Here is a 15,561-nt window from a genome sequence, read left to right as displayed (position 1 = left end):
ACACACACACATATAGATAACTTACCAAACTTATTATCAATAGATTCAAAAGACGATTGCGACAACAATTTTCTCTTATGGTTGCATAATTTATTAAGATCTCCAGGTCCTAAAGCAGGAGCAGTCCAAGGTCTAGTTAAGACCTGAAAGATTCAAGAGTTTGAATACAAAATAATAATAGAGTAAATAATTACATTTCAATATATTAAATTCACTAACTGAAACTAAATAAATTATCAATTAGTAAGAAGGAATACTCAAAAACAGAAACAAAAATTATTTTTAGGATATTATTACAATGCAAGATTACTAAAACCTTAAGTCTCTCAAATACTATGCAAATCTCAACGTTTCTCCAATTCAGACATCAAAAAGATAGAAAGAGATAAGGTGACGTAAACGCAGACCAGAGAGAACACATCACACATCAACAGTTTATAAAAAAGTCAAACAAAAACGATATAGTACGCATCAGTTCAAGACAATTCACCATATACCAAAAGGAAAGTAGAACTTAGTACTTTTTAAATAATTTATTTAATAAATCCATACCAAAGAGGCGTTGCACCTGATATACGAGAAACCAAATTAGGTCTCAATTGTCTTCATGGTCATATACTCTCTCCACGTTACAATGTAATGTAGTTTATCTTCAGGATTCATGTATTTTAAATATTATTACAAAAATTTAAATTAATAATTATTTCAAGAAATAATTATAAGTAGTTATTTGATTGTAATTATTCCATCAAGCATTAGACAAAATGATTATTTTGTAAATGAATTTACTTTCATGTATTTAATAAATACTTATTTAAAAAGTGCCCAGGTCTAAGGAAAAGGTTCAACAAGAAACTGACAGAACATTGTGGTTTATATTTAATAAACCATAATGTGGGTTCACATCTTATCATCATTTTGGAAAAACAAAGATGTAGTAAAATTTTCATTTTATGAGTCAATTAAACCATAGTACCGCTAGAAGTTTTTTCTATTTATGGTAAGTAAAACATATTTGTGACTATTTCTTTTTGGGTTAGGTGGCGGAGATAAATCTTTGGGATATTCCGATTCTTGACCTCTTCTCCTGGTTGTACAAGGTCACAATAAACATTTCAGCATAGTTTTTAGTAAACAGTGCATAATTGTGGAACTTTCATCATTGGTGCTACAGTCCTGGACCTCTCTTATAACCATCTTCAAATCTCCTCTCCCAGAGAAGCATTCTGCACCTTCTATTCCCTTCAAGATTTTCTCCACCTTTTCAAGCCACCTCAAATATAGTCTTCCTGCACTACAACTTTCACTTGAAGGCGTTTGTGTAGTCTACGGTGCAATCTATGGATTACCTTAAACACAAAATAATAAAAAAAATTTTTTTTGTAAGATGTACCACTAATCAAGAAAAGCAGCGATATATTTGTTTTATTTTTTAAAACTCTTGCCATTGAAATATAATATTTATTTTCTTTCAGTATCATATGTATCATTTATCATCTTAATTTCATGTTGTACTGTTTCTTTGTTTTAATTTTTTTCCATTATCTTATAGTTGTTATACCACTTTTTATTTTTAGCCTTGATGAAGCCTTGAAATTTAGGCTGAAACGGTACTAATAAAACAAGTCTTACTTGTGTTTACTATTACTGATCGCATCTCCAACTTTCTTCTCCCTCACGACTCTTTAATCTTATTTTATTCACATAGGCATGACTTGGCACTATTAGAGCTTGAAATAATTATTTTTATTTGCAATACTTAATCATACTCTTCTTTGCTTTCTTTTTGGCAAAGTTTGAATAATTGGGTCATAAATCCAATGCACTAGTAGTAGTAATTGCTGTAGTAAGCAAGAACTATGTACAACATGCATGTTATTTCAAAGTCAAAGGCAATTTGAGTTCCAGATTAAATTAGATCTTGTTTTTAAAAAATACATTGATATTTAGTTTTTAACGTTTTGTGGATGATTCACATATTCAAAACTAATTATATAGCAAGTTTTTAAGTTCTCAAGATCAATTTTTAAAATTACATATTAAATAATAATAATAAAAAAAATCACAATCAAAATCATTATGTTTTAATTACAATACTACTACAGCAATTTAAGAAGAATGGATATTTATAAATTAGCCTAAATAGTCTAGAGTATGATCGAATGAATGCAGGAGTAATTTTATTAAATTATTGTTAACTATATGATGTAAATGAGAAGATGGTTAGAGTGCGGTTAGAGAATAACACAAAAATAAGTTAAAAGTTATTAATTAGTGCCAGCGTTTCGGCCAAAATTTCTAGCCTTCATCAGGGCTGGCTTGGAAGACGACAGACACTAAGTGTTAAAGAAATAACTTGACTGTCCGTCGTCTTCCAGCCCTGATGGAGGCTAGAAATTCTGACCAAAACATTGGCACTAATAAGTTTTTAACTTATTTGTATTATTCTCTGACCGCACCTCCAACCATCTTCTCCTCATATATATTATCCATGGTCAACTATCTTCTTACTATTATCTGATATAATTTAATATAGATCATTGTTTATTATATAATATACATTGTAATATATATAATGCAGAAATGATTTTATTAACTTATTGTAAGCTATGCGATATAATTTATTCTAGATTATTTTTGTTAGCTCTTATTGGGCTCCTCTAGGACCAAATCCCCAAGGTTTTCACCTATTTATACATACATCCTGTATGACTCAGCCATCTGGACTGGCTCCCTCTTACAATTGAGTCTAAACCTGCTTTATGGGATATCGGAGCAACTCCTCCTCTTCCATTATCCACATCAACACTTCTCTCTCTCTCATACCAGTAACTTCCTTTCTGATGCCTTAGATATCACCTAGGTCTCAGAAACATACAGGTCTAATGACTTTCTCATAAACCATAATCTTGATCCTATATAACTCATCACAGGGCCCAATAATAGAGAATTTTTCATAGGGCAAAGCAGACCAGTGTCATCCCTGCTTTCAGGTTCCTCCATCATGTTATTATTTTTAAGTCCACCAAAATACTTAAATATTAAAAGTAGAACTACATGGACATACAAGACATTTAGGCATGGTATTAAAATCACAATATTAGGAACAATAATGACAGTATTACTTTCAATTTAAAAAAATAAAATTTTATGGAAACATTAACACTTTTACAAGTTATGTTCATTTGATCGCTTTAAAAAAAGAGGAGGTTTTGTAGACAAAATCATTATCTATCTATCATCTATCATTATAAAAACACTATCTAACAAACTTTAAAAGCTCGTAATGAATTATCATATAAGCTTATATTTCTCTAAAGATGTGATGTAATTAATATAAGAAGTAAACTATTACTATAAAATTAAATTAAATTTACCTTTGGGTTAAAATTAAAAGTAGCCTCACAGTTAACAGGGCACTCCAAACCACACTTACAAGTTCCTTCCGCTAACAAATATGCTTTTACTTGCTCGGTAGAACTCAATGGGGTATTACTTGGGCTGGAAAAATGCAAAACAAAATAATACACTGGATAATTCATAATTATCTTCAATCTCATTTTAAAAAAAATTAATATAAAAAACCTTCCATGAAATGAGAAGATGACTATATTATTATAATATAAGATCATGGAAAAATTGAATGGCATGTTAGCCAAAACATTAAAAATTTTGTTTATTAATTGTAATTGGTGAAATAATTTTTCCTTCAAATTTTAACAAATTTGCCTTCATCTTATATTGATTAATTTCATATATTAACTTATTTATGCTTTTACTTCAGTTTATAATATATATTATTTAAGTATTAAGGTTCACTTCAACCCAAATATATCCAATTGAACATTGAAATATTATCAAAAAAATGAATATGTCAACTTTTGTCACATGCTAACAAATTAATGATAAAAAACTATTTATTATTGATAGTAAAATTTGGGAATTATTATATTTTGAAAATAAATATAATGAACAGATACAAACCTGACATAAACCACAATGCCTTTGGTGTGTAAACGTTTCCACCCGTAGGGCGGTGCAACATATTCTTGACTGAAATTTCGTGCCGACTCGATATCGGAATCAGACAATGGCAAGCTGCAAGTTGATTCCGCAGCAGCTGTTTCACACCTCGGGCCTTCATATCCACGACAATTTTTTCTTGAGTTTACGGTGGCTTGGAGCGTACTGTTGTCATAATCTTGAACGTACACTAAGATGTTTTGGTCAGGCGGTGGTGGCTTGTTGGCCATATTCCCCTAAGGCAACCAACGTTACCATCACTGATGTAACACCCTACCACAGCAATTTCCTGTCGTCAAATAAATAAAAAATACAATTAAATTGACCTAATTTAATATGTTACATTATTGAATATAAATGATAATTAAGTTTATCACATTGCATACATGCATGGAATCATAGAAAGCTTTACACAAAATCGAACATAAGATTAAATACACTTAACACCTCAGGATTACCTTACCAAAGATTTATACTGAGGATATAATGACTGATAACTAGCTAGGTTTAATGCCTGTCTTGCTAGTCACTAATTCAGAGAAACGATTAGAAATTTATATTTAAAAAATATATAAAAGAAGGGATCGGGAATTTGTCAAAGATAAAGACCTCCTGTTATTACGAGAATCGACCTATAACTCGTGGTATGGTAAGGTTTTCATTAAAATGGACATTCCTCAAAGCTACCTAAAAATCAGCTGTCCCATAACTCACTTGAGAATAATTGCCTAACTATGACTATTTGGTGAATATGCTATTACTTAAAGTGTCGGTCAGCACAAATATATTTTGGACCCCTAGAAGCTATGATAGAATACCAGCTTGTGGTGGAACAGCATTGGAAGATTGTTTAACAAACTACCCCACATGTCATGAGAACCGAATTCGAAACATGCCAAAACTAAGCTATATTAACTTAAAATCGGATCTTAAATTTCTTTTTATATATGTAACATAAAGCCGTATATTCATACTTAGATCAGGATACCCACAATAAGATGTATAGTTTTTGTTTCTTCTATTTTATTAAGTAAGTAATATTGTTTCAGTTTTGTTTTTTCACTCTAATGTAGATAATCCCAGTTAGGGTATACTGTTTTTTATTAGTTTATATAATAATTTCATAATGTATAGATTATTAGAATTTAATTTATAAATTATTAGCTTATATAAATGATTTTGAATTCACTAATTGTAGAACAATTAACCTGGCAATAGGAAAAATGCTCGAAATCTAATTCAAATGATAAAATAAAGAAAATGTCATAAAAAGAGTAATTTATTCTGGAAAAATATATAATTCCAAATACCTAAACATAACCTTTTAAATGGTGATAAGCAAAAATCAGATATTTATAATTATATTGAACATTAGATTTGGTGTGTGGGGGTTTGGATCCGACACAGACGGGAAGATAAAGAAAAGGAAAAAACGAAAATTTTTATGAGAATAATAATTATATGCCACAATTTGCTCAACTTAACGTAAGCCATAAAGCCATTGTAAAAAGTTGACAACCACAGATACTTTACTTTCATAGATTTTAAGACTGATTTGTCTAAAACACGAAACCTCTCCTGCAATTAACCAGATAATTAAATAATTAGTTTAAATATAATTAATATTTAATGAAGTAAAATAATTGGCAAACATTAACATCCATATCACTATAAAATTATTTTAATAATAAATGATTATTGGTAACAACAAATTTTTCAAGTTTCAATATCAACACTCCAGTATTACTTATCTCCAGAATACAAGGATTTTAAACGCTATTTCAGAAACGTATTGCTTTATTTCACAGTAAGATTATTTCATGAAATAAATACAGGTAACTAACTACCTGAGATTATTTCATGAAATAACCTGGTAACGAATAATAACTATAATAGAAATTATTATTTGATCAAATAACCCTTTGTTACTTACCACATTCATGAAATGTAGTAAGTGTAGAAATGTAGTAACCCTTACCCGTTAAAAAGCATTATTTAAATTACAAATAATAATTTTTAAGCAAACAACCTAAGTTCAAAAAGGCTTTGGTTGAATCTTTTATTCTTTTTCTTTTTTAGAAATAACACTCTTTATTGTTTCCACATCTGAATAACATTTTTGACCTTTTCGTCCATTATCCAGAACTAAAATAAAATCATTAACTGTCAACAGTTTATTATATTCATATAATATTACAAATTTTACATTGAATTTTAATAAGTAAAATAAAACAAATATGAATGATTTAAAGTTTTACTATTTGGACATTTTGTTGACTATTTCATGACAATTCACAAATGTAAAATGATCTTGCCAATATTGAAAGTAATTATTCTTATTTCCTCTCTCCTTACCTTGGGATATTAATATTGGGGAACATTAATAGTAAAATATTAAATTACTGGTATTTAAATTTTAAATTATTTAACAAAATTCAATGTAAGATTTTTTTTTATATAAAAAAACTATTGATTGTAAATAATTTTATTTTAGAATTTAATTGGCAAAAAAGACATAAAACATTGTTCAAAAGGGAGAAGAATGAAAGGTTATCCTGAAAAAATAATATATGTATTTCTATTTTTATAATATACGTATACTTTTCAAATAATATTAAAGAATATATATTATTTAAAAAATCATTAAATAATATTTTTAATGATTTACATCAGATGACAAAAGTTTTAAACATTTTAGATTTTATAAGGATGTTAATTCAGAAATTAGAGGTAGGAAAACAATAAAAAAGGAAAAGGAAAGAAAACAAAAATAAGAAGAGATGTTATTACAAGGAAGGTTTCTTCAAGGCCAAAAGTTTCACCAAATAATAATACTTTGAATTTTAAACAGCCTGGAATTTAATACTGTTCCTACTGAAAATATATCATTTTGGACTTAAGACAATTTGAGAACAAAACCAATTATGTTGATTGAAGCTTTAAAAATAAAATCATAATTTTTTTAAGGATATTTAGAATTTATTCATAACAATTTATAGGTTTAAATTATTATTAATGAAATTATTCTCATTTAACCAATAATCACTTTTTTGTTTTAAATTTACATATTTTAAATACCAATAAAATTAGGACATGTACATTCTTTTATTCAGAATTCTAATGAAAACATATAGTAACATTCAAAAGTATTATTAAATGTTTTCATTATAGTTATATAGATATAGTTATAACTGCAATGAAATGGTTATAACACCGACCAGATAACATTTGCGGTTCTAGAATATTTTAAAAATAATTATCATCATATTTTCTACCTATAATATAACCTGTAATTCATATGTATGACAAAATAGTCTGGTAAATATGACAAAATAATCCGTAAATATGATATAATAATCTAGAAAATATTAAAACATAAGACTAAATAATATAACTTCTTATCAGTTTAACAATTCTAATTATTGCAATGTAACCTTAAATAACATATAACAGAGCAAATATCTCACCAAAATAGTTCAAATGATATGCCAAAATAAAATGAATAATAAATATTAAACTGTTTACCACTATCTCTCTTATAAAAACCACAAATTTTAAATGTACTTGATATTAAATTTTTTAAAGGCCAAACCAAATTAATTAAAAACATAAGTCTTTAAAAATGCACTTTGCCATGGAGACGAATTAAAAAAAACCTAATTTAAAATTGATAATTGATAACAATGATTTAATGCAATACTACTAGTGAAACAAACTAATTATAATTTTTAATAGCTTTCCTGAAAAAAAAATCATAAAAATAAGAAAGGTTAGTTTTACATCAAATCGTGACATAAGTTGAAAATTTTTAAAAACTCATCAAAAATAAATTTGTACAATCCGTACCGATCTAAATTAAAGATCATTTCTCCAAAGTAAAGTTAAAATAGTTTCCTAAAATATGGTAATCAAACATAAGTAATTACTATTCATAACATAAGCAAACTAACCGACATAGATGTCAAATAATTTAAAATGTAAGATACATATAATAAAGAAAATTCAGAAAAGGCTATTAATATTTTTAATAAATAGATAGTTCACATCAAATAGTTTCACTAAATAAGTAACGTTGAACGGAATGGCTAGAATATAACATTCCACTTTTTAAATCTGATTAAATTTGTATCTCAAATTAATGTTCGATATAAAATAATAATATAGTTAAGATAGTTGAATAATATATTTAATTATTACATGTTTTTACTAGGCTGAAATCATCTAAGTCAGAAATTAAGATATTATAGTTTCATTAATATCAGAAATTATCTAACATATACCACTTAAAAAATTAATAAATGATAACTACAAAGCATCTTAATGTACTCTCCTAACCTACAAACATGAGAAGAGAAAGTGTTCCAAAAAGAAAGATTGGTATAAAACTACTAAATGTTCTCAATGAATATCTGTTTTGGTGATTAAATGATTCACTTAAAGCTCGTAAACAAAAAATGTAACAAAATAATAAACAGTAGTAAAACTGTCAAAAATTATCAACTAAGGCTCAAAAGCTGTATAACATCTTCCAAATGTTTTGAAATTTACATTTATTCACAGACTAAGCTAGTTTACATCAAGTAAACTTATAAATAGACTCTGAACTTCTAAATAATATGGCACATACGTTCCCGGAGATAAGTTAAAAAGCTTAACAGAAATAAACAGCCTTTATCTATTAATAACATAACAACAACCCAAAAAAACGCAATTACAACTTTCAAAACGGACCATTTAAAACAAATTAACACAAAAAACTAAAAGAACTATCATTGGAATCTAAACTAACCTGCATGTCGTAAATAATTCATATAAACTATTTCTGCAAATATATTTCTTCTTTAACATTACATTAGCTCCAACAGTAAAAAACTGGATCCATAAAAAATTGTTGATCTTGAAGAAAACTTCAATTTTTAAACAAGAACATCAAAAATGTCAACACGTCTTAACACCTGGACACGATTTCACTTATGTTTTTCTATCCACCACTGTTATTGTAGAAGTTTGACCACATTTATTCAACTGAACTTAGCACATTTATTCCCGTAAAAATTATTTATTGCTTAGATAACAACTTAATGCGTGTTAATTCATAAAACGACCGTTTTCTATAACAAGATTCTCATTAATGTTAGAAAAATATGGTTCCTCGATACCAAAGACCTTGCGTCATTTGCGGATGTTAAGATCCATGATGCAGTTAGTCAAAAAACAGCATTAAATTCATTGTAGGCTAACATACATTAACATAATATTTTAATATTTTTAATGAATTGAACTTGTTTACACAATGTTAAATTAACCTAGGCTTGATTTTATTAATTTTCCCCAAGAAAGCTCACAGTTGAGCGTTCTCTTTTTAACATATGTATATTTTTTCTGTTACTAGAGATCTCGTAATGTTTTCATATAAGTTAATAGATCCCTATAACGCTATTGGCATTTCGTTTGGAGGTTTTAAATTTAAAGCGTTGTAGTATTGAATTATAGTTATTTTTATTAGTGGTTAAGGCTTAATTTTCGTTATAAAAGAGATAAAATTAGTTTTAAAATACTAATCCACACATAGTCTCTTGTTTTTTATGTACTAGTCAATTGGCGTAAATCATTTTGTTTTATGTGAATTAATTAGTTTGCCTTTTTTTTCTATTTTAATGTTTAGATATTGAATATAGTTTAATTTTTTTGTAGTATATTTTGTTAATAATACTAAGATTTAGATGAAAATGTAGATGCATCTCTTAAGACATTGCTGTGCTTAATATCTTTGAATTTAATTATGTGTTATGTGAGCAGGTATTTTTATTGTATCATTACATTTATACTTTTATTCTTTAGTTGAGATTTTCTTGATGATTTAATTAAAAGAAGTTTAGAATTTTAATGATTCCATACTTAAATAACTAAAACATTCGAAGAAAGGCTCAGTTTTTATTTTAATCATAGATTTAATAAAAAAAAAAGTTCTGGTGCTTATAACAAATTTATTACATTTTTATTAAAATGTTCCTGTTTTGATCAGGTATTTTATTTATCTCATGAGTATTTATATAATTTAGTTTCCAACACAATATTTGATTAAACAGTTTAATTGATTATTTCGAATTTATCTTCGAGACCTTTATTTCCTTAAAATCAACCAAATCGTGTTATTTTAACTGACTTAAGATGTTTGGAAATAAACGATTCATACAAAACAGTGTTTTTAACCCTTACTAATTCACATTGAGTTAAAATCAAGTTGCAGGAGAGTATGTATTCCTTAATGGATCTTTAGGTTATTGCCAACAACAATGGTTTATCAATTTCTGATTCTCTAAGTGACAGTTGTGGACTAGTACCTTATTTCAATCCAAATATATTTATTGAATTGGGGTGGAGTAGCTCTGTGGTAACACTCAAGACTCGAAGCTTCTGGACCTAGGTTTGAGCCTGTTGTTTGCAAATAATTCTCACTGTGCTTATCAACCTTGTTTGACTATGCCATCATAAAGTAAATATGTACATAGTATGTATCTTGTGTAAATATAAGTCATGAAACAGTACTTCCTTGTCAGAAATTTTATATTATTGTCTAACTTCAAATCAACAATTCATTTTCTGACTAAATATTGTATGTTTAATATTTATTTAATAGACTTTTTATTATTATAAAGCGAATTTTTTTAAAAAAATGTATATTTTGTATTAATGTTTGTGATTAATACTTTTATCAAGACATCTTGATATAATCATTGTTGAAAGAGAAGGTAGTTAAAATTAAGTGTAAAATTATTTAATGCTGATGTGCCACCACTCTTTGCGAGTCTTCATGATACCTACAAAATGACTTGGAAAAAAAGTATACCTTAAATATTTTTAGAAGAGGGGGATGCAGTTAGTAAAGATACACAAATAAGTAAAACTTATTAACTTATGCTGACATTTCGATTTGAATTTCAGGGCTGAAAAACAAAGAGAGATAACAACTTTAATTCAGGGGAAAATAAAAATAAAATTGGAAATATACATAAAAATATATTAAGAAGATGCTAATAGAAGATAAAATATAATATTGTAGAGGTAAGAATTATACAAAACAAATGATTAAAAACGTTATAAAAAATCAGACAGTTCTCAAATAAATATAGAAGTAAAAATAATGAAAGGTTGGAAGAAAATGTAAATGCTGAGTAATTGATATTAACATAAAACATGTAAGTAATGATTAAAGATATATTAATAGTGAAAACAATTTAAATTAACATAATTAAATGTGTGAAATAAAACAATATATATGATTCAATGGGCAAGAAAGAAAACGGAATATAAGCTACAATGGATATACATTTTACTCATAAATTTAAATTTTTCTTGTAGATTCAGTCTTTTATTTTTGTATATTTTCTTTGTTTTCTATTATTACCATTTTATTCATTAAGTATAATGCAAAGTGTTGAATAAACGAATAAAAGTCTTCTAAAAATAAATAAATAGTTTGTATTATGAAGTGTAGACTACATATCTCTGCTTCGGAAGTGTAATGCCACAATTGTAAAATTTATTTTGTTGGTGGATGCATGTTTTTAAATAGACATAACTTTTCTAAAAAAAATCCTCTTAGCAAATTTTTAAATACAATTATGTGGACTTCCAAACATCTTCTAAATGCATTTTTTAGCCCGCTAGCACAATAAAGTCAATTCCACAAAGTTTACAATTGCATCAATATTCTTCCTGACCAGCCATATGTGATCAATTTTAAGCTGTTCCTTTTTTGAAATAATATGTAAATTAGATCCAATTTTTTCTAATTTAGAGTGGAATGCTACCCTATATCTCCTTATTATATTTTTTTCTAAAGCATAGTTTTAAATGAATCTTGAAATTTGATGCATTTATTATGTGTTGATAGTTTCAAGGACCAATAAGTTTTCAAAACACTTTTTTGGTTCTTAACATTACCAGCATATAATAATGAATCAAATCCAATCAATTTTCCCTATCACAGAAAAATAAGTCAATCCTTTACTACAAAGGGGTCCGTGTAAATTATATATTATATCGTAATGAGGTGAAGATAGTTGACCGTAGATAAATAAGAGAAGATGGTCGGGAGTGGGGTTAGCAGAAAAACAAATAAAAAAAGTTATTTATTTGTACTGACGTTTCGACCTGACTTTCAGGTCTTCATCAGGGCTATAAAACAAAAAAGAGAAAACAACCATCAATTAAATTTGTTAGTCTATTATTTATTTTATTTTTATCCTTCTCTGATTGATGGTCGTTTTCTCTTTTTTATTTTATAGCCCTGATGAAGACTTAAAAATCAGGTCGAAACTTCAGCACAGATATTAATTATTTTTTTATTTGTGTTTTTTTGCTGAACACACCCCCAAACATCTATTCTTATATATTATTTCTCTTATCTTAACATAATTTCATTTAATAATTCATTAATTTTTCAATGTTTGTCACTTATAAACTTGAATACCTTACTCTTACATACATTCTCCATAGAACCTTTAGGTATATAGTCCTTTTAGGCAACATCTTATCTAAAAGCTTTTTGTAGACAATTAAGGAAATGGTTTATAAAAAAAAAAAAGTAACTAATGATTATCAAAATATCACTGGTTCAGAAGAATAATGAAGCAGCTGTAAACTTACTGAAATTGACTTTATTGTGTTGGCGGGGTCAAAAATGCATTTAACAGATATTTGTAAATGCTTTTTTGAGCCTGCCAACCCAAAAGTCAATTTAACTAAATTTTTAAATTTCATCATTGTTCTTCCTGAACAGCATTATGTTTTTTAGAGCTTTAAAATACTATAAGAATAAATCATGTCTGAAGTATGTACCCCAGTTTTAGAAGAACACTAAACTTCTTTGAAACAGGCATTTTAAAAATAAAGCCACTAATTAACATCAGCCAATTTTTTTATTATGTCGATCGACTAAAAATATTTAAATTAATAACAACTTACAACTTTCTACTTAAACTCATTTGACCAAGATTGGGTCTGTCAAAACAATTTTAAGTAGAGTTCCATGATATTAACAATTGATTAGTTCATAAGGAAATGTAAGAGTAACAGAGATATTAACTGAAACAGATGTAAAGATAGAGGTATAAAAACTATCAAAAAACCTTAGTAAAATAATAAGGATGAAGATAAACTCAAAACAAATGAACTAACATTATACTCTATATAGAAGGAAGATGTATCGGCTACGGCCAAAAGAACTCAAATAGTAATACAACTACTTATTGTGATCCTACGTTTTGCCCCACTTTGCAAGGCTAAAAAAGATATAAACAACTAAAATAATGTAACAAAGTAAGGAAATAGAAGTAAAGTAGTTGTTTGATACCCATTATCTTACTTCGTTACTTTATATTAGGTTTTTATTGGAAGGAGGTAGTTGACCTTATGAAGTAGATTATAGGAAGATAGTCTGGGTGGTGGTCAATAAAGGTTCAAAATTATAAATATAAATGGGTTGACGTAAGTTGTTTTGTTTTTTTACTATTTTGTACTTTTATTGACTGCTACCTGGACTATCTATTATTATTTTAGTTGCTTATATCTTTTTTAATGGGGTGAAATATTGGCTCATAATAAATAATTACCAAACCCGGAACATCTTCCTTTTATGTACTACACACAGTCAATCAATGATTGTCCAATAATATTCTTTATTATGTTAGTTAATATATTTTTTAAAAAATCTTTATCCTCATTATTTTATTTAGATTTTTGATAATATAACTCTACCTTTACATCTGTTTCATTTAATATCACTATGTAACTCTTATTTTGACTACCTGGTTTGTATCTTTTTATTTTAGCCCTAATGAAGACCTACACTGTTGGTCAAAATAACAGCAATCAATAGTTGAAAACTATTTTTTCTTCTTGGCTGCCCTGAACATCTTCAAATTGAAATTGAATACAAATATTGGAGTTTTTTCATTAACTAGAAGTACTTGGGCTATTAATCTTTGTTTATTGATGTATTAAAGCTAAGATCAAATTTCCAGAAAAAAAAAGGAACTAATATTTATTTAATGAGTTGAAGTGAATAACTCTTCCATAACCTTCTTTTATTTTATTTTAATTATCCATTGTGTTTAAGGGCCATTGCCCCATCATGAGTCATTTTGTCATATGGTCTTTAATCAAAACTTCCTGTCATCTTAATATTTTAGGCTCATTTACTGGACAAGATGTGAATTTACTTAACGAGTTGAAGTGAATGGAATTATATTAACTGCAGTTTCTTACACATCTTGGATTTATGCATAAGATTATACTAAGGCTCCAAACCTAGTAACGTATAATTGAAATAAAAGGAAATTATATGGAAGAGTCATTCTCTACAACTTGTCCAGTAAATGAACCTGAAATATTAAGAGTATTTCCATACCAGAAGTTACCACTCTTTTTAATGTAGCACCTGTCGAATTAAAAAAAAAAAAAGTGTTGATAGTTGACTATAGATTAATATAAGATGAGTAATAGGCTTAACATAAATGTAAGTAGTGTCTAAAATAATGAAAAACAATTTAAATTAACATAATGAAATGTATGAAAGATAAATGAAATATTCATATAATATATTTTATATTCCTTTCATCATTTCATTATGTTGATTTTGATTGTTTTTCATTATTTTAGACACTACTTACATTTATCATGATGTTAAGCCCATTACTCATCATTTACATTTTCTTCTGCACCCTTCGCTATTTTTGTTTCAGCACTTCTTGTTTTTTATTTTGTATAATGCTTACGTCTATAATATTATATTTTATTTTCTATAATTATCAATCTACTTGTATTGTTATCAACTACTTTTTAATTAATTAATTGTTATGCACATTTCCAAATTTGTTTATCATTTTCTCTTTGATTAAAACCTCAAATTCAGGTTGAAGCGTTGGCATAAATATGCGTTCTGTTTATTTGTGTTATTACCATAAGATTTCAACTAATTACAATGGCTCTCTTCAAGTATTTGGATATTTGAACATTGCCAAAGATGTTCTGGTCCTATTGAAACTTAAGTCTTAGTTAATTACTGGGGTGTATTTCACCAGCAGTTCATTCTTTTAAGATTTAGTATTCTGATTCTCCATTTTAACTTTTTAATAGCCTTGTTCCAATAACATTTCAAATTATCATACACATGTACAACCCTCAAATATAGCTGCCATTTTCACGATGGATTTGAATTACATAAGAACAAACCAAATATATTAAGGCGAATGGAATATGGTCCGGGTGCGGTCAAAAAAACTCAAATAGTAAATAATTATACTATTTTTATTGAGCCAACGTTTCGCCCCACATTGCAAGGCTAAAAAAGATACTAACACTTGACATAGTTACAAAAAATAAAAAACATAAGTGGAAAAGGAACATAAGGAGTATACAATGAAAAGTAAAATATAATAAGAAAAATTAAAGGTTGTAAATAGTAAATGAAAAGGGTAATAGTAACAGATAGATAAGAGAAGAAATATTAAAGAAAGTACAAATTAAGAGATG

General features: G+C 27.3%; 1 protein-coding gene across 8 annotated transcripts in view; it reads right to left on the bottom strand.

Moving 5' to 3' along the window:
* LOC106691322 (methyl-CpG-binding domain protein 5/6 homolog sba-like) overlaps positions 1-10,457 on the bottom strand; it is a 30,344-nt gene extending 19,887 nt beyond the window's left edge. For 3 of the 8 annotated variants that reach the window (XM_067047631.1, XM_067047633.1, XM_067047634.1), the window contains exons 1-4: positions 8,813-9,376; positions 3,985-4,312; positions 3,378-3,501; positions 26-143 (exon numbers count right to left, since the gene is read on the bottom strand). In XM_067047631.1, coding sequence (XP_066903732.1) covers positions 26-143; positions 3,378-3,501; positions 3,985-4,253 — 511 coding nt within the window. In that variant the 5' untranslated portion in view covers positions 4,254-4,312; positions 8,813-9,376. Of the gene's footprint in view, positions 1-25; positions 144-3,377; positions 3,502-3,984; positions 4,313-7,490; positions 7,642-8,812; positions 9,386-10,367 lie in introns of those variants that run through there. The other 5 variants (XM_067047636.1, XM_067047635.1, XM_067047632.1 and 2 more) reach the window with 4 other exon arrangements.
* Between the last annotated feature and the right edge of the window lie 5,104 nt (positions 10,458-15,561).

The sequence above is a fragment of the Halyomorpha halys genome, unplaced genomic scaffold (genome assembly GCF_000696795.3).
Source record: "Halyomorpha halys isolate HHAL.00 unplaced genomic scaffold, Hhal_1.1 Scaffold2246.1, whole genome shotgun sequence".
NCBI classification, from domain to species: Eukaryota; Metazoa; Arthropoda; class Insecta; order Hemiptera; family Pentatomidae; genus Halyomorpha; species Halyomorpha halys.
Note: the sequence above shows the minus strand (reverse complement) of the source record. Positions and strands in the feature narration are given on the sequence as shown.